At 48.0% G+C, this 20,281-nt stretch overlaps 1 protein-coding gene and 1 long non-coding RNA gene across 7 annotated transcripts in view; one reads left to right on the top strand and one right to left on the bottom strand.

Annotated features, from left to right (window-relative positions):
- LOC105487633 (ribosomal protein S6 kinase A2) overlaps positions 1-20,281 on the bottom strand; it is a 460,596-nt gene that overhangs the window by 202,255 nt on the left and 238,060 nt on the right. The window contains exon 1 of one of the 6 annotated variants that reach the window (XM_071096224.1): positions 10,296-10,535. The exons of the other annotated variants lie outside the window; for them this stretch is intronic. Within the exon in view, the coding sequence (XP_070952325.1) occupies positions 10,296-10,394 (99 nt within the window). The 5' untranslated portion in view covers positions 10,395-10,535. Of the gene's footprint in view, positions 1-10,295; positions 10,536-20,281 lie in introns of those variants that run through there. 6 annotated transcript variants of the gene reach the window in all.
- Positions 10,564-19,083, top strand: LOC105487559 (uncharacterized). Its single transcript, XR_011623239.1, has 4 exons — positions 10,564-10,879; positions 11,586-11,761; positions 12,263-12,935; positions 14,344-19,083. It is a non-coding gene; the product is annotated as an uncharacterized lncRNA (long non-coding RNA).

Genomic DNA, 20,281 nt, shown 5'->3' with positions numbered 1-20,281 from the left:
TATTTCTTAAAAATTACCAGCATTAATACATGTGGAAACCTGTGCATTTTTAAAAATGTTGATAGTTTCTCAATCTTTTAAGATATTTTGTTGCATTTAAAATATTTTAAGTAATCAAAGTGGTTCGGGGATTTTTCCCCAAAAATTTTATTGTAACATAAACACTATATCAGCAATATTGTGAGCCTAGATTAGACATTTTTTCTATAGAAAAATTTTCAAGGCCAAACAGTAGTTAGCCTGTAAAATACCCAATGCCAGCTCCCCTCAAGCTGCTATGCGGTTCTCTCTTGGCTTCTGAGTAATTTGACTTACACGATGGTTTTAATGACCTCTTCCTCCATTGGTTTCAGGTAGGCACCCCCTTTTGTCTTCATTTTAACCCTCTACACCCAAGTCCTACTGATAATTTTTAGGCATGTAGTGAATAGGTAGTCCACGGCTAATTCCTAAGATAAAATGTCCTAAATGACCTCCAAGGACTTTGCATATATTAACCCAGAAGTTGCGCATTACACGGAGAATGGCCACATGTGGCTCGGGGGCAACAGTCCCACAACAGCCACAGCTGTCCGTGGCTGCCAAGCAAACGTGGAGAACAGCCCATGGAACCTTCCTTCTGCACAAGCTCCGCCAGCATTTGTAGCAGCACAGACCACCAACCAGCCCGAGGTTTTCTGTAAATTCACACACAGCAAAGAAGTATTGTGGGGTCCAGGCTGATGGCACCACTGGGGAGAACCAGTGTGCTCTGTCCCAGATGGCTGAGAAAACGTGGACCTCTGCAGACTCAAAGCCTGGCCATGCAGGGGGATGTGTGATTCAGGACACTTCTTAAAACTCCAGAATGTTACCACCAGGGGTGACCAAGCCTTAAAACTCCAGAACATTACCACCATGGGTGACCAAGCTTAAAACTCCAGAATGTTACCGCCAGGGGTGACCAAGCCTTAAAACTCCAGAACATTACCACCATGGGTGACCAAGCTTAAAACTCCAGAATGTTACCGCCAGGGGTGACCAAGCCACATCACGAGGAAGAAATCTTCAATGTGCTTCCTGTGCAACACATTCCTCTCTTCTGTGATCTGAACACGAACCACCGCCTCTAGGCTAGGACTCAGATGCAGTGAGCTCCGCTACACCCACAGTCACATACAGACAGAAACTTCTCTTCCCGAATCCTGTCTGGATCCAAGTGTCCCTGGGCCAGAGTCTCCCAAAGAGACAGCCCTGAATCCAAGCCCTGGAGGAGCTCAGAGTCATGCAAAGCAGGAGACCTGGGTGTGGAACAGGTGTGGGTGGGGCCTGAGAATGGACCGAGGGGCAGACAGTTCAGGGAAGGGAAGATCCCTGGGGTAGAGAGGTGACCCAGAGGGAGGTCAGCATGGGCAGCGGTGAGACCAAGGAAAAGAGTGAACATCACTAGAAGATCAGGCTCACAGGCGATGAAAGCCTCCGTGTCTAGCTCACCCTGGCTGAGTGGCAGGTGGAGATAGTAAAATGAAAACACGGGCACTACTCTATAACTCCCATGGCAATTCGGGCAAATGCCCAGCACCTGTTACATCCAAGCTCTGGGAGGGTAGGGCGGGTCTCTCAGACGCACATCTCTTCTTCTCCCTCATGCACACAGAGTGACTGTGGCCAGCTCATTTTAGCAGGTCACGCTCCCTTCCCTATATCAGTTTTTGGAGTTCTGCTGTCATGAGCCTTGACACTGCGGTGTGACACGCTCAAGAAGACATCAGGACAGAGGTCTAGACGCTTACAACCCTAATAGACACACTGGACGCTGCGCACAAGAGCCCTGTGCATATGGGCTCCTATTGATGCCATCAGATTCGCGCACCAGTCCTGTGCATATGGGCTCCGATCGATGCCATCGGATTTGCACACGAGCCCTGTGTGTGTGGGCTCCAATCGATGCCATCGGATTCGCGCACCAGCCTTGTGCATATGGGCCCCGATCGATGCCATCAGATTCGCGCACCAGCCTTGTGCATATGGGCCCCGATCGATGCCATCAGATTCGCGCACCAGCCTTGTGCGTATGGGCTCCGATCCATGCCATCAGATTCGCGCACCAGCCTTGTGCGTGTGGGCTCTGATCGATGCCATCAGATTGAAAGTTTTTTCACTTTCTGTTGGGTTGTACTCTACAAGGACTTGACTGAGACACATATCATAATCCATGCATTTTCTTTGTTAAGATCTAGAAATAAGAGACAGACCCAACCTCATGCCGTGTGTCTCAGGTTCTCTGGAATGAAGGCAGTCAGCTATAGTCACCCCTCTGATTCCTGCAGTCTGTCTGTTAAGTCCCTGAAGTGATGAGAAACCAAGAAGAATTCAAGAAGTCAAAGGCATTCTAAAAATAAATGCTCTTTTAAAAGTTGTTTTGTTTGTCTGTGTTTCTTTCCTTCGTTATGTTCAAAGTCAACCAATCAACAGAGTTGCTTTAGCAAGTTACAGGTAAGAGGGTTTCCCGTAGCACCTTTGCAAGCACAGTGTAGAAGGCAGCAGTCTCTCCAGGGCTTGACCCTGTGACAGGGAGCCCAGGGCCCCAGGTGCCTGCAGGAGCTGACAGCCATGTGGCCTGGGAGTCTTGGGGCTCATGGAGGGCCTGCAGAGCCCCTTGGGCTTCCTGCCTCCTCCCAGCCTTGCCCAGCTCCCAGCTTTTCTCACACAGAGGCCTCTCAAAGCCATCTTCTCTGCTCCTCTTGTGTTTTACCCACAGTTCAGAACAAGAGGCTTCCTTGGTTTTTCACCCTTAGATAGATTGTCCACATGATATTTTGGATGTAAAACTATTTGGAAGCTAATATGATATCCGACCTTAGTTCTAGAGAACGAGTTGCAATTATCCTGGGCTGAGAGCATTAAAATTGGGACCCGTGTGAGCTTCTTAAGTAGTCGCTAGAGCATTTCTACCATAACCATTCCAAAATAAAGTCATTCAAAGTAAAATCTCCCCACCCCTCCTCTTATAAATTTGGCCTCACGGTTTAATGAGTAAAAGCTGCAAGCCACAGGCCCTTGGCAGGATGTGTGGCCAAGATGTCTTGATTCAAAGAATGTGACAGTGTACTTCGAGCGCAGAGACTGTTTTCCACAGCAGGCCTCAGGCTTGCACTCTGGCTAATGTCCATCTGAAAATTCAGATTGTGAAACTACAGCATACGAATCATTCCACAGGTATGAGGCCTGTTTTTCTTATTTGTCAATGTCATTCAAGCCTTTCTTTTCTTTGGCAACAGGAGGAAATACACTGGCCAATACCTAAGTACTAACCTTTGATTCATTTTTTTAAAATCTTGCTAATTTCTTTTTTTCTTTTTTTTTTTTTTTTTGAGATGGAGTCTCGCTCTCTGTTGCCCAGGCTGGAGTGCAGTGGCACTGTCTCGGCTCACTGCAACCTCCGCTTTCCGGGTTCAAGTGATTCTCCTGCCTCAGCCTCCCGAGTAGCTGGGACTAGAGGCGCACACCACCACACCTGACTAATTTTTTTGTATTTTTAGTAGAGATGGGGTTTCACCATGTTAGCCAGGATGGTCTTGATCTCCTGACCTTGTGATCTGCCCGCCTTGGCCTCCCAGCGTGCTGGGATTATAGGCATGAGCCGCCGTGCCCAGCCAATCTTGCTAATTCCATATAGAAGTCAGAATAACTGAAAGAAGAAACAATTCTTTTCTCTAAAAGGCTAGATAATTTCTACCAGTGCCTTCTCCCTTCTCCCAACAGTCCCCACTCCGTCATTCCTTGTGGGCTGACACCAGAAACAGCGTGGAAAACAGATCTGTTTTCCAAGAGGGGCTATTACCACGAATTATGTTTAAAATGACAGCATCGAAGATTAAACCATCATTGTATGTAAACTTAACATAGCTATAACCTAGGAAAAACTAGTTTCATGGTGATAATACTAATTTGAAACAGGTGTGTATTCAAAGGGGCGAGGAAGGAGGCTGGCAGGAGAGAAAAAAACATTTTTCTCCCATAATATAGTACAAGAACCTTTACAGATACGGTCCAACCAAAGTCAGCTTTGCGCAACACCACAGCTGCCAAGTGCAAACTGTCCTGACAAGGCATATTTCACTGCTGAAGCATTTAAAAACTTGAAGATAACCCTTATTACAGGGTTACCCCTATTTTGTAGCTGGGGAGATGGGTGCTCAAAAGGATGCAGTGGTTTGGCAAGGGAGACAAAGAACACGGGGGCAGCGTGAGGTGGCTGGGAGAAGGGGCAGCCGGCAAGGTCAGGCACTTCCCACGGCAGGAGACTGGCACCGAGCAGGGGTGGGAGGGAAACAGGGACACCACCTGCTCCATGCCTGCAGAATTCTACCTCCACAGGGCAAAGCAAGGGCAAACCACACAGCCTGGGGAGCTTTGCACACCAAGCTTCATGGAGGAAGACTGGCTAGGGAGCATTCCCGAATGGAATCAGGTAGGGCTCTCATATCAGTAGCATTCTTGGGAACACCCTCTAACTGATCTCCAGGGATGCATGCAAATGACTGCATAACATATGCAAATGACTGCATAACATATGCAAATAACAACAGGTACACATCTTGGCTGGTTGGAAATACTGCTTCTGGCCTGCTTGGTAATAAATCCTAGGTGTGTGGTTACAGCACATTCGTCCTCCACGTCCTGATGTGTAGGTGCCTCCGGCTTCCTTAGAGCTGCACCATTATTTTCCCCTAGCTAAGCAGTCAGCAGACAAGGCTTCTCACGCAGCTGCAAGTCAGATGTGATTAACAGTATTTCATATGGAATATATTTGTGTCTGATCTATTTGCTTGATTAAATCACACTGTAGCTTAACAGCCTATTTGTTGATAATTTTTACTTATTTGAATTCAATGTAATAGCTCTTACTAGTGAAAATATATCAGCAAACATAAAATGCTGAGAAAATGCAACACAACGTAATTCAGTGTAATCAGAAATAAAAGCAGAGCATTCTAGAGAACGCTGCTAGTCTTAGACCAGCTCTGCTTATTTAACAAGCACAGATCTTTGGAGCAAAAAAGGTAGAGTATTTCTGGCTAAATTACTGGTTACCAACTCCACGTCATACAAAATAAACTCATCCTGGTCCCCCATATCAAAGGAGCACTCTCTTGGCAGCTTCCTGAAGGTCCTCAAGCTGCAAACATCTCTGATCGACCTGAACATTGCCTTCATCCTGAAGCTACAGCCCCTAAGCCTCTTTCCTCCCCTTTCCCCTTCATGGCCAGTAGCCCCGGAAGCTGCCTCTGAGAGTTCATACTTCTCCCACCCACTATTAAATTGCTACTTCTGAGAAACTATTCGCCCCACATGTGAGAAACAGAATGAAATCCCAGGTAAATGGTAAGTCACAGGATATGAACATATGTTCCTTTTTTATTTAGTGTGCTTCCACTTCATTCTTCTACTTCTGAGCACATGAAAAATAGTCTGAACAGTCTTTGCTGTGCTGGGTGTGGTCAAAGACAGTCAGCACAGGGGCTTATGGAAAAGGACAGGCAAAGCAAAAGGGGCAAAATCTCACTACGTTTAGCTGTCTTTTCACATAGCTTAAAAAACCAACAATACTTTGGGGATTTTTCTTGAATGTAAAGAAATAAAGTATGTAATGAAATTCCAAGCATGAGGCATATTTGGAATAAGGCAATTTCCAAGCATAGAAAGTGTGACCACAAATAAGGAATTAAGCTTAATGCCTTTAAAATAAAGTATATAAATGAGCAAAAAGATGAACAAATTCAGTATTCACTAATATGGACTATTTATTGTGTGTGTGGTTTTTTTTTTTGGCTGTCAGAAAATCCAATAAAATTAGGATAAACATAATTTCTGTGGGAGCATTTATTGGGAGTACCTGAAAATTATCTTAATTAGAAATGGTTTTCTTGGAAACCACCCAAGATCTAGAAGAAGAGCTCACCTATCAAGCACCAAGTATAAGCCTTAGTGGTAAACTTTCCAGGAAACTTTCTTTTTATTCATGACTGGAGTCAATATTGTTCCTGATGCTTGCTAAGAGTCCCTTCACACTTCCTTTATTAGGATACCATGTTTTCCTTAAAAAGAATAAGCAATTAAAACATCTTTATATGTACACATAGATAAATTCTGATGATCTGTGACCACCAGAAATAGAAATAAGTTGACAATTTATCTAATCAGGCCATTTAAATCCAAAGCTGCCAATAATTTCACAGCACTTATACCCTAATAGCAAGCTTCTTTTGACTTGTTTGCTTCTATTGCTAGACATTAAGTTCGCTGAGGGCAGGGATCCTATTTTTATTTCCCAGTTGCTTAGCACAACGCACACAATATGTGCTTAAATCTTTTGAGTGTATGAACAATTGAGCAAATAGATAAATAAAACGAAATTCTCCTTCCACTCAGCAGTTCACCACTAGCAATATCCCAGGTAAAGCCTCGCATTTTGTCTTCCTCATTCACTCCCCATTGTCTTTCAGGAGAAACGCCAGTTACAGCTAAAATAGCTCAAATAATAGGTCACCAAAGAGAACCCTCTGGCTTTGGTAACTCCAAATGAATAACTGCTCCCTAAATGAAATGACTTTGTATATTGATACCTTTAGCAAATTGGTGGAAGTCTTATCTTGGGTTAATAATATCACTTTTCATTAGTTTAAAATGTACATTCCCTCTTGGAAGAACTATAAACTAAGCTTTGGAGGTTGCACATTCCATCTTCTGAGGCTCTACTGGCATGTGGAAAGGTTGAGTGGGGGGAAGATTCCTTTCAGCTCAGTGGATCTATGGTTCTGCTAAGTTAGGACGGTGAGGGTGGTGCATTTCCTTGCTCTCAAAGCCACCTTAGCTCAGTAGGCAACTGGCATGGGTAACATATTTTGTAGATAAGTGCACAACTCATAGGCCAGACACTGAGAGGGTATCCTATCCCAGCTGGGTGACGGTAACTCCAGCTCAGCAAATGGGCCAGTGTCTCCTTTCCTCATCTATGAAATGGACTGTTGAATGAGATGCAGGTTACTCTGCCCAGCAATGTGTCGTGGTTCTTAGGCAACACTGTCAATGCCCTGAAAGCAGAGCTCTCTGGGGGCGGTGAGGGTCTTGTAGTCACGGACACCTGACATCTTTCTGGGGCACACCCATGGAATTCTATGCAAGATACCCAGTTTTCCTCTAAAAACCCCCAAAGTTATAGTTGCCAGAGCCAACAACTTGGCCATCTCACTTGGTTCTATGATGACAGAGGACAAAAATATTTCATTGAATTTCATTTTAATCTGTAATTCATAAGCTGTTTCCAAATATGATTAAGTAACCTGGCTTCTCTGTCACTTAGGGTTTACCAAATGTTGGGTTATAGATGTAAAATTTATTTTAAAATCAAGTATGTTCAGAGAAGTTTTGCCAAGCATAAATGTAAAAGAGAGGAAAAAAAGAAGGAACTTTAGAAATTTCTCATTATTAAAAAAATTAAAAATGAAAATAAATAAAATCGAGAATGATAACATTAGGACGGAGTCTCTCCTGAAAGCCTTTTAAATGAAAATACTGTTTTCAACTTAAAGTAACTATGTTAATTTCCTGTTTATGTCACTAGACTTTGAATTTCAAATAACAAAAATTTTCAAAGTCTCTGTATATTTCAAAATATAAATTTCACAGAAATAATTTTAAAATGTTTCCCATTATAAAACGAGTTATCTTTCTCATTCATCCAAACAGAGGAAATACACATCTGTGTTCAGTACTTTGTGTCCTATTTCTCAACCTCAATCCATTGACAGACCTCCCCTGCTCAGTTTTACATTTTTTGATGAGTGCTTCTTGGCCTATAACCAGCTGTGAACACACAAACCAACACGCAGCCTTCTCAAGTATGGGTAGGGAGAAGAGGAACTCACTGGATGGGACACAAAGTCAGCTGCTTGTGCGAATCCTCACTGGGCGGAAGCGCCCTGAGGCCGGGACTTCCATGTCTTGTGTCTTTTTGGACACAGTACCCAGAAAAAGACCAGCCCCAGACCTGGTCCTCCATAAACACTTGCAGAATTTCCTTGGAAAGCTTTCAACAAGACTCTCAAACTCTCACGGTTTTATTCCCATAGCAATAGAATGAGGATAGTAACATACGCTACCCCGATTTTCACAAGCATCAAATAATAGGAAGCCAGGGAATGTATTTGTAAAGAAGAGAGCATTGTGTTAGTAGTGACCATCTTTTTTTTTTGAGACGAGTCTTGCTCTGTCGCCAGGCTGGAGTGCAGTGGCGCGATCTCGGCTCACTGCAACCTCTGACTCCCTGGTTCAAATGATTCTCCTGCTTCAGCCTCCTGAAGAGCTGGAATTACAGGCACATGCCACCATGCCCAGCTAATTCTTGTATTTTTAGTAGAGACGGGGTTTCACCATGTTGGCCAGAATAGTCTCGATCTCCTGACCTTGTGATCTGCCTGCCTCAGGTTCCCAAAAGGCTGGGATTACAGGCATGAGCCACTGTGCTTGGACATTATTGACTATCTTGAGACCTCCAGCACCTACTACGGGATCTGGCACATAGAAAGCGCTAATTGACTACTTGCTGTTAGACTACATTTATTTTCAGCACATTTGACCTCCTACGTCGCTGATGGTTTATGTATGACTTCTAGAAATTTTATTTGTACATCAAAAAAACCTCGTTTCCTATTCCCACCCCTACCTTGTTTCCCACTGTATTCTTTTTGGAGGCACTTCTGCAGCCCGGCCCTCCTTGCGGAACCCTAATACCAGAGGTGTGTGTATCCAGAATCAGGCAGATTCTTGAACTCCCACTGGTCAGCCAGTGTTTAGCTGCTCTTCATAAACAATGCCTGGAGTTTGCTCACACGTGTGCCTCTTCTTGACAGAGACAATAAATGGAAGGAGACAAGGAGATGTCTAATAAACTTGGCATTGTGATGAAACAGGAAATAAAAACATGTATCCAGATAAACATAAATACTATTCTGAGTTTCTGATCTTGTCAACTTTAGATTTTTTTAAGTGCCTGTGTCCCAGCAAAATGATTTGTCTCCCTGAAGGTGTGCTTAATTTCTCTCAATCTTAGACTTAAAGCAAGCCCTCCTCCAGTACTGGATTAACAGTTTTATTTGAAAGATATATTTTACCCTTAGGAACCGGCCACACTGATCCTATCTAGTACTTCAATTCTGATTTAGGGATGCCATAAGAGAAACTTTTTAAACGAGTAATTCTCTTCTACTTTTATGTCTATTCCTGAGCTCTGCTTAGCGGTCTCTCAATTGTTACAGCACCCATGCCTGTGTCTAATATCATGGCAGCTGGGACAAAGAACACCAAGATGAAACATCTGAGATTGTTCCAGTTGAAACAAACCAACCAAAACCGCACAGGTGCCAGCCTTGAGGCAAAGGCGGGACAGTGTCAGGCAAAATCTTTGGGTCCCAGCCTCAGTCTCCCCATCACCATGTCTCTTTTTCACTTAAACACGTTTCACTGTTTTGTCATCTATAGATTCAACAATGTGATTTGGACACTGGGATTAAGAGAATAAGATTTGATGGTCGAAATAAAAAACACCACAAGAGAACCGTCCAAAAGAAAACCCTAAGATGCCAAGATGCGGGACAGGTAGAAAGGACAGGGCTTTGGGAGTACTCTGGGTTTTCAGGACGAATCTGTATCAACCCCGGCGCTGTGAGGATATTGCATCAGGCTCTTTACTCCTGAGCGCCGTTTTAGATGCCTAAGTAAATTGTGCTGCTGCCCGTTCTTCCCCGTTCTGTGAATCCTACACTGACTTCAAATGCACGAATGAGCTACAAGATAAGGTGGAACCTGCCAGCCGGGCACGGCTGACAGCACCTGATCAGTGCCTCAGAGGGCGGAGCTGGGGGGCTTCTCCACTCGGGACTCTGATGGACCCCTGCGAAGCGCTTCGCGCCACGCGGCTGTCCAGCTGCAGAGAAAGCCCCTCCGCACCCGGTCACCCGTGGCCCACAGGGGACCACACCACACCCCGTGCAGCCAGCAGCGGATAAACGAGCTGGAAATGCAGTGGGGGTGGAGTTGGCCCCCGCAAGGACCCACGGACCGCTCAATTACTACGGAGTCCGAGCGATAACGTTGGGAGCCCTTTGGTTCGATTTTCGGAACCGGACCAGCTTTCCAGTAACTTGAACTCCCTGACGGGTCTCGGGGTCCACCCAGAGGTGGCGAGGCGGGCTCGGGCTGCCACAGCCCGCTTGGCGCCTGGCACCTGCGCGCCCCGAAGGCGGCCGCATTACCTCGAGCCGGCTCAGGCTGGAGCTCTTGGAGCGCGACTTCCTGCGCAGGTACACGGAGAAGAACCTGCGCACGGCGAACTTCTTCATGCTCAGGTCCATCGCCCCGCGCCCAGCCGGGAGCAGCCGCAGGGCCGGGGGACGCGCATCCCCGGCATCCCAGGTGCCGGGCTCAGGTCCGCGGGTGGGCGCGCGGGGCCGGGGAGCCCGGCGCGACGGCCATGGGCGTGGGGCGTGGGGCGCGGGCTGCGGTCACAAAGGGCAGGCCGCGCCGGCCACCGCGGCCGGGGCCCCAGGCGCTCCCTCCGCCTGCTTCTTCGCCTCCCCTGCGAGTACCAGCGCCGGCCACGCGCCACGCCTACACCACGCCCACCGCCACTACCGCCAATCAGCGCCCTTCGCTTCGCGCCCCGGCACGCACACCTCCTCCTCCTCCGCCCCGCCCCGCCACTACCGCCAATCAGCGCTCACCACCCCGCCCGTTCCCGCCCACTACCAAGCACTGCCAATGAGCGCCTACCGCCCCGCCCAGGAGAGCCCCGCCTCCACCGATACCTCCAATCATCAGCGTCGCCCTGAGGCTCCAGGTGCTCATCCCTCCTCCTCTTTCTACTCCTTCCTACGAGTACCAGCTCCGTGCAGCCCCGCCCCCACGCGGGTCCACCCACGGCCCCGCCCACAGCATTGCCCGCCAATCAGCGCCCGCGACTGCCGCATGCCTAATGAGCACCGGCCCGGGACAGCTCCCGGCTCCGGAGAGCTGTGTAGCGGCTCAGGAGCCGCGCAGTTGCTGGCATTCCTGTCACGCAACTTCGGCCCGGCTGCTCTTTCTTCCAGCTTGGGGCCGTCATTATGTTTTCCTTCCTTAAAACATCCCTATGCACACTTTGTCGTCATGTTTTTCTCTGCTGAACCAAACTTTAATTGTTGATCAGCAAATGCTTCTAGAAAACCCAAGCAAAACCGCAGCGGCCAGCGAGCGAGGCACCCCCGCCTGCCAGCGGATCCTGCAGCCTGGCCCAGAGCCAACTGCCGCGGGACCGGCGCCTTCCCTCTGCCGGAGCGGACAAACACGCCCCAGGGCGGGGGCTCAGGCAGCCCGCGGGGCGCCTCCCTCCCGCGGCTGCAGAACAAAGACGCATCCGCCCTCCGCAGCCGGCCCCATTCTAGGAAACGTCTACACAGATGGCTTATCTGGGCCCGCGCTGGGAATACCCGGGGCGGGGTGACCTGGGTCTAGGGCAAGGCCCGGATCTGCCTTAAAGGGAAACACTTTTTTTTTTTTTTCCCTAGAAATGCTCACCAAGGGCTGCAGGAGGGCCGGGATCTGCGGGCTCACGACCCGGTGCAGCCTGGGTGCTCTGTTTTCCTCTTGTGCACGTGTTGAGTTTGTGTTTAAAAACAGGGAGAAACCGAGCCCATTGACATAGCACCATCACCACCTGCAAAGACCAGAAACGACTGTGGTGGTGAGTTGACAAGTCTTGCTTGCTCTTTTGCAGTGCGAACTGCAAAATCCTCGCGTTGTTTTGCTCCTTGGACTACTCAGATGTTACGTTAATACTTGTGATAGGCTATTTTGGCTAAGGTGGGTAGAGGTCAGAATGTCCTTAAATAAGAGCTTTAAGCTCATGCTGCATCCGGGCTGAGGTGAGACCAGATAGGCTCTCTGGGTTTCCTGGAGACCCGCGTTGAGCGGTGCTGCTCCGGAGTGGAAGCCGGGAGTTTAGCACCAGGACTCTGGCGCTGCCCCTTCCTTGCTTGGTGAACTTGGGTGCCGCTGCACGTTGTTCCCACGACTCATCTCTAAGAAGAAAATATGAGTGAAACCTGCCTCATCTCCCTTACTGGATAGCAAGAGGCTTATGCAAGATCACGGATATGGGAGTGCTTTGTGAATTTAAATAGTGCAATTGATTTTCATATTATGTATTAAAGGATTTATAATAACTATTTTTCTTTAAAAACAGAAGTGCAGGACCCCACAAGGACACCAAACACCAAACACCTCTTTTTGCTGCTTTTCAAGACGATGCGCCAATTAAGTGCCCATGAAAACTGCTTTTCCTGCTTCCTTTAAGGTTCTGCTGGGAGGGTAGCCTCTGAGTGCCCTGTATCCCTGCTGGGATCCTTAGGCATCCTGGCTCTAGGCAAACACAAAGATACTGTACCCAGCACGGGAAGCGGTAGATGGACCTCCAACTGGACACAGACTCTGGGGATGAGGGAGGGCCAACCCGACTATGCTTCCCTCAGAAGGGCAGCCAGTAATACTGGCCGGAGGCAGGGGTGCAGAATGCCAACTATACCAACTGGCGGGCATCCTGTTCAGGACAAAAGTCCAGAGGCAGGCCTAAGTCAAGGCTTGTGTTGTATTGACGATAGTATTTTGACGTGATCTGACAAAATTGGAAAGGAAATATTTCATGCGACATTCATGAGTTCCCCAAATTTGAAGGCAACAAAACTGTTCTGTTGAACTTGGGGGGAAAATCGTTCAGATTTCAACCACGGAATTCATTGCTACAACAGCAAATATGTTTGCCTTTGTTTTTCTTCTGGTAAAATACAGGTATACCAAAATCACAGAACACTACTTCATGTGCCTATGTAATGAAATCCTCCGAAACCACTAAATCTAGGGTAGGTATAATATCAAGACGCATTGTAACCTAAATCCAAATTATCCTCACCAAATACCAGAAAAGAAAGTGAACTTGATAAAGGCTCTTGCCCAGATGATGGAATGGGAAAGGACTCAAGAGCAGATAAAGAGCTTGGTAGACCTCTGAGTATCTCACATTTTCTCTAACTCAAGCACAGTAAGTTTGAGACTGAATTCCATGGTGACTGCTACTTCTATGAGTACCAGATTAGCTGATGCATGGTCACTGCAATTCCACAAGTGATTATCGATCACCTACTAACATCTGGCACTGTGGTGGTCATTTGTGACACAAAGTGATTACAATATCTCAAGAAGTTCACAGTCTTATGGAAGAGAAGGTGAGTGAACAGGCAAAGCTGATGCCATTTTTATGTAAAGTGAAAGAAATGTGTAAGAGATGAATGAGAAGCCAATACTAATTGGCAAAGTCAAGGAGGAGATGGCCTTTGCTCTGAACGCCTGAGGGTAAGAAGATGAGGGAATAAGTTTCTTGGACAGACAAGAGGCGGCGGGAGTCCCAGGCTGAGGAATAACAGGGCACAGTTTGGGGACTGTGACAAGATTTACCATCTCTTCCGGGCTACACAGGTATCTTTGTGGGTAAGGCTGATGTGCTGTCTGCATATGGGAAGATGCCACATTCTCAGGGCACCCCACAGGAGTATGTTAAGAGTGACATCCAAGAGCTTCTAATTAGTCAAGTACCACAAATGTCTGTTCGTCTCCAAACAGCCCTACAGGCTGCTGGAAGTTTCAAGTTTCTAAAACTCTCTTTTATTCTCATATTTTCAATAAAATGCTAAATTGCACTTCAAGTGAAACTTTATATATCTTTAAAATAAATGGAAACAATGTGGGGAGCTTTTAGACTTCACAGATAAGTGAGATCGTGGACATTTGTCTTCCCTTGTCTGGCTTATTCCACTTAGTATGATGTCCTCCAAGCCCATCTGTGTTGCCCGCAGGTAGCTATGTGAGGCGATGGGTGTGTTCATTAGCTTGATTGTGGGAATCCTTGCACAAGGTATACCTACAGCAAACATGATGGGGTGTCCCTTAAATTATGCAACTTTTGGCTGCACAGGGTAGCTCACGCCTATCATCCCAGCACTTTGGGAGGCCGAGGCGGGCAGATCACCTGAGGTCAGGAGTTCAAGACCAGCCTGACTAACATGGAGAAACCCCATCTCGACTAAAAATACAAAATTAGCCGGACGTGGTGGCACATGCCTGTAATCCCAGCTACTCGGGAGGCTGAGGCAGGAGAATCCCTTGAACCCGGGAGGCGGAGTTGCGGTCAGTGGTGATCATACCATTGTACTCCAGCCTGGGCACCAAGAGCGAAACTCCATCTCAAAAAAAAAATTTTTTTTTCTTTGTCAGTTATACCTCAACACAGCTGGAGAAAATAAAAAGAATGAATGAGGAAGGACATACAGAAATCAACAGCAACAACACAGAGGAGGAAGACCAGAAGAGAGACACAGAGACCAGGAGACCAAGAAGGAACTTAACCCAGAGGAAAAGTATACTAGCAGCCGGAGCTTAGTGAGGGAGGAGAGAGCAGAGACGGACAGCGCAACTCAGGAACAGGGTCGGGTAGCGGCAGAGGCACACTGAGCCGTGTTGGGAGACCAGAGGTCAACATGTACCCAACACGGGTATGAAATACCTCGAGGCCAGGCGCGGGGGCTCATGCCTGCAATCCCAGCACTTCGGGAGGCCGAGATGGGCAGATCACTTGAGCCCAGGAGTTCAAGGCCAGCCTGGGCAATATGGCAAAACCCATGTTTTCTCTACTAAAAACTACAAAAATCAGTTGGATGTGGTGGTGTGTGCCTGTGGTCCCGGCTACTTCGGAGGCTGAAGTGGGAGGATCACTTGAGCCCAGGAGGCGGAGATGGCAGTGATCTGAGATTGTGCCACTGCACTCCAGCCTGGGTAACAGAGTGAGAGCCCATCTCAAAAACACCAAAAAAAAAAAAAAAAAAAAAAAAAAAAACCTCAGAGCAGATTGCGTAAGTCCACAGAGCAAGAAAGGAAACTGGGGCAAAGTAAAGGAGTGAGTTTCTTCTTCTACCTCTGGCCAGTGTGTAAGGATGGGATGCTCAGAGCCGGGGGTACTTTGGGCCCATGGGGTCATGCTAAGCATGGCATGGCAGAAAACTGGAAACATTCTGGATCCTTGATAACACTGTTGAGTTACTGCATTAACCAATTCTGCAGGCAAACCTCTTTGAGGCTTATTTCTGTGGAAAATAACAAATCTTTTCATTGAGCTGAGTTTTCTACCATTTGCAGCCAAAGGAATCCTAATTGATACACTCAGCAAGGCACTCATTATTCACTCGGTTAATCCATAGATTTACATCTAGTTACTACATCTCAATTTTTATAAAAGTTACTTAAAGATTATTTAATAGTCATAATATTTGTAAAACATGGTAGAAAGTGCTGTAGATTAATTACAATTACGGTTATAATTCTAGGATGGAAGAATTACTTGTTTGAATGTATTCACGAATCATGCGTTTCACAGTCTCTTCCTCTGTACTCAGCACTGTGCCCTCTCACAAGATCATCACAGGCTAGTGACAAATGATCAGATACAAAAATATACCGTGAGTCAGCGGAACGTGCCACGCTTTCAGGCAGACAAGCATGCAGCTGGCCCATGCGGAGGGAGGAAGGACTAGAGGGACATAGGGACAGTTTTTCAAACCAGGCAAGTGGGGATGAGAGCAGAAAGAAAGATCATTTTGTGCAAAGGCCCTGGGGTGAGTGACGCTGTGTGGCCAGAGCATGGGCTCAGGGTGTGGGGTCAGGTGGAGGCGATGACGTTTGTTCTCAGCTTAACAAAGGGGCCACTGAAGCATGAAGCTGAGGATAACAGGGACACACTTGTATTTGAGAAAGTTCTGGCAGCAGGGTGCACAGCAGAGGAAGCAGATCAGGGAGGTGCCCCGTGACAGTCTTGTGGGGCAGGACAGTGTCCTCATGAAGAGCAAACCGCAGTGGCCACAGTGATGGAGAGCAAGAGGCCGAGGTGGGCAGTAACGCTGGGAGCAGAATTTGCTGGAGACCCACGGGCTGAGGGGAAGGAATTGGGGCCGGACGTTTCCAGGATACGTCCTCGCATCCACAGGCACCACCTCTGAGTGACTCCTCCCCCTTACTCATCCCCTCCATTTTACCACCTCAAAATCGAAATCACAATCGCTGAGCCTTTACACAGTTCACTCAGATGGTTCCCTGTAAATCCACGATTTGCAAAACTGTCAGGTTTTATTCCAACATGACCACAAACATGGAAAAACAAAGACACGTGTAAATTATGTGAGATGAGAAAATAACACATAACTCTAAAGAGGGAATTTCATTTGCAAATGTTTTTTGAGGCAGAATCTCTCACTCTGTCCCCCAGGCTGGAGTGCAGTAGTGTGATCTCGGCTCACTGCAACCTGCTCCTCCTGTGATTCTTGAGTAGCTGGGACTACAGGCATGCGCCACCTTGCCCAGCTAATTTTTGTATTTTTAGTAGAGATGGGAGTTTTGTCATGTACGACTGGTCTCGAATTCCTGACCTCTAGTGATCCGCCCACCTCAGCCTCCCAAAGTGCTGGGGTTACAGGTGTGAACCACTACACTCAGCGTTCATTTGCAAATTTTTTTATTGTTTGGTATAGTTTCACACCACAAATAACTCACATCCTTAATAACCCACAGAAAAAAACTAATATTCAAGAACTAACTAGAACAATTTTTTAAAATATGAGGAAAATGAGACCATAATTTTTAAATTATAATAATTTAAACAAGACCTGTGATAACGGAGAGCCAACAGTAGTATGTGAAAGCGACTGTGTGGGGCATACTTGGTTGTATTCATGTTTGTGACTCACTAATTATTAATCACTTCTCTCCCACGTACACCTTGGCATGAATGAGTTAGAGAAGAACCACGGCAGGAGCCTAGCGTCATTCATCAACTCAGGTCCTCTGCACATCTGCCGTGCCTGCTGCTGTGGGCTGTGCTGAGCCTGAGATCTGAGGGGCTGGGCGCAGCAGGGACTCCTGTCCTGACAGGCATGGCGGTCTCTGGGGTAGCACAGACAAGCCAGGGTGTGTTCACTCCCAGGCGAGAAGGGCTTTAGAGGGGAGAGGGCCCTACAGGAGCCCTTAGTCTTGCAGATGACTGCTACCTTCACAGGTGATGATGAGCAAGTGAGAGCCAGATGCACAGGGACAGGCGAGGGTGTTCCGTCGGGGAAGCTCAGGCTAAAGGCCAGTGAGAGCATGGTCCTGAGGAGGTCCATTTGGCTGCGGTGTGAGGGTGTGTTGGAGTGGGGACAGGGCAAAGGAGGGGTGCTGGGTCACATGGTAGAGAGCCCCAAGGAGTTTATCCCTGAAGAGGAGGAAGAGCCTGGGAGGCTTTGGCAGGAGGATGCCATCAGCGTCGCCTGGGCGTGTCTGGTGAAGGATGTCTCAAGTCTGACCCTGCTCACCTATTGCGCTCATGGACAAGCCACCATCCCCATGCTGAGGAGAAGGCTGCGTCCACCCCAGGAGGGTGACCTGGGTGTGTCTGGTAAAGGGTGTCTTAAGTCTGACCCTGCTCATCTTCTGTGTCCACTCCAGGACAAGCCACCATCCCCACTCTAGACCAGGGTGGTCACCTGCTAGCTTGGCCGCCCATGGCCATTCCACACAAATTCAAATCCAATCCTCCACTTCTCTGCTTGTAACTCTTCCAGGCTTCTTACTTTCTTGCCAGTAGAGTATAATAAAACCCAAACTCCTCATTCTGCCTACACTGACTCTGCTACAAAGACCCTGGGTCTCACCACCCACCGTCCATCCCGCCCTGCCCCATCCTGCTCCTTGGCTCCACCAGCCTGGCCTTCCCTTCATTCTTGGAACCGCCAAGGCCATCCCACCTCCAGCCTTGGGTTCTGGCTCCTTCCTCTACCTGGGCCCCTGTTCCGGCTGGCTCTCAAGCTTTGGCTTCCAGCTTGAATCAGCGCCTCCCTGCAGAGGCCTTTCTGGATAGCCAATCTCAGGCAGGCTTGAATTAATGCCACCCTGCAGAGGCCTTTCTGGATAGCCTATCTCAGATAGGGCCTCTCTACACGAGTCTCTAGAACACCTCATGCTCATTTTCTTTACAAAACTTCTGATAATATGTGATTCTTCTTCCTTTTCTCCTCCACATTTTTCTCCTCTTCTTCCTCCTCCTCCTCCTTCCTCCTTGTCCTTCATCTTCTTTACCTTTTACATACTTTTTTCCAGTAATCACAATATAAGGCCCTAAAGGACAGGAAGGGGTTTCTGTGACACAGAGCCCAGCGCACAGCAGGCACTCCATGGATATCTGCTGCCCTTGTTGAATAAACAGATTGGGGAATGAGGCCAGGAGAATGGCAGGGTGTGGCCGAAGGGAAGTGGATGAACTCCAGGGTTTAATTTAGAACAAACAGGATTTCAGGATTGATCATTTGAAAGGAAAGTTTCTACCAACTCTCTGAGATACGCTAAGTTTGAAAATTTCAAGGACAAATAGCTATAGGCCAATTAAAAAAAATGCTGAGAGGCTGTTCCACAACCCTGACACTGCCCAGGTGTCTGAGAACACAGGATGGCCTGGAGAGTGAAGGAGGGGAGCAGGGAGAGAGGAAATTTGGCAGCATTTCCATCACCCTTCCTCTCCACCACCCAAAGGGCTGGGGAGGTGCCACCTCCGTTGTTGCAGCCCAGGCAGGATGACTTTGTGGGGCCCCTTGGGGAGTGCTGATATGCTGGGACCAGGTGGCTTAGGTCTGGCATCCACTGGGACCTTCTGGAGGGGAACACGAGGAGGACAGAGAGGCTGTGTGGTGGCTAACCCTGTCCGTGCAAGGCTTGTTGGCCAAGGACATATGAGTGCTTCCTACAGGCCAGCCCGGGGCCAAGGAGGGGCCATGTGAAGTCCTCAGAGACCCTGCCTGGAGTGAAGCTAACAAGGGCCTTCAGGAGAGAAGGGTCAGGCTGGGGAAGAGAGGAGAGCAGTCGAAGCCCATTTTCTCCCCTCCTCTTCCTCACTCCTGGCTCTGGCCCTGAGGGGAACAATGAGCCTAGAGGAACACTGAGCAGGTGTGGGGTGGGGTGGGGAGAGAGGGTGGTAGGGGATACACAAGGTGGAGAGTAGGAGAGTCAGCAAGCTCGGACAACGGGCTGTCTGCGCAGCTCTCTGAGAAGGAGCCATCCTGAGGACCGGAAATGCTAACCAAGAGCTCAGAACTTAAAGCCAACGTGGGCTGTCTGTTGTCCAAGAGTGGGAAGAAAAGCTGTGGAAAGTGACAGGGTCCTCACTGGAGAAGGGGGTGTTTGTCCCACTGGTGGACATTGAAATGTGTGTTTTGACCCAATCTCAAGTCAGGATTGTTCAAGTCAATGAGGTAAGTAAGCAGAGGCAGGAACCAAAAAGTGGGTCCAGGTTTGCAGCATAAGACCCCGTGTCACAGCCATAGTGGCCGCAGAGGACAGAGCCCACCCCTCAAAGAGAGAGTCCTGCAAGGGTGCTGCACTTGGCCTGCGGGCGGGCTGAGGGTGGACCCCATAACCCCCTGGATGAGGAATCATGGTTGAACACTGGCACTAAGCAGGGGGCCAGGAGCGTGGGAAATCCCGGGGGTCTGTGGCCATAGCCAGCCTTCGCACAGGGGCAGGGCCTCGGTTCACCGCCTGTGTGAAAACAGTAGCAGCAACTCCAGCTGACAATTTAAAGTGGTCTTGAGGTGTTTTTGCCCTGGGTGCCTAGCAGAAACAATCACAAATGCTTTCTAGAGGAATCTGCACTAAAGCCAGGCTTCAAAGAATTCCCTCAGACACAGCTCCAAGGAGCGCAAGCTCACAATCGCCGTGCGCAAAATCCACACTGAAGTCAGGAGCACAGCCCGCAAGACAGCCAGCCGCAGACTCAGCTGTGAGTAGCCTCCAGCCACTGGACCATCCAGGGGAGAGCAGTGAATGTCAAATTTGACAAGCTTAAGGAAATAAAAGCAAGAAATGAAAAAGCAATTAAAGACAAGAGACTCAAAGTGACCAAGTAGATAAAAAAATGAACAACGTCGTTCTTGAAATGGAAAGACAGAGTACTTGACACGAATGACATATAGCTGAGCATGTGTACCATTTATTAAAGAGCAAATTAGGTGTAGCTGGAGACAGGCAAAAGACAGATCTAAAAACGACTGTGGTAAGCAGGAGCCCGTGATGGACTGTACACTGGGAAGTAAAATATCTTGAATTAAATTTCTACCCGCTGTTCAGATCCTATGACCTG

The sequence above is a fragment of the Macaca nemestrina genome, chromosome 5 (genome assembly GCF_043159975.1).
Source record: "Macaca nemestrina isolate mMacNem1 chromosome 5, mMacNem.hap1, whole genome shotgun sequence".
Taxonomy (NCBI): Eukaryota; Metazoa; Chordata; class Mammalia; order Primates; family Cercopithecidae; genus Macaca; species Macaca nemestrina.
The sequence above is the reverse complement of the archived record's forward strand: the minus strand, read 5'-3'. Positions and strand labels throughout refer to the sequence as shown.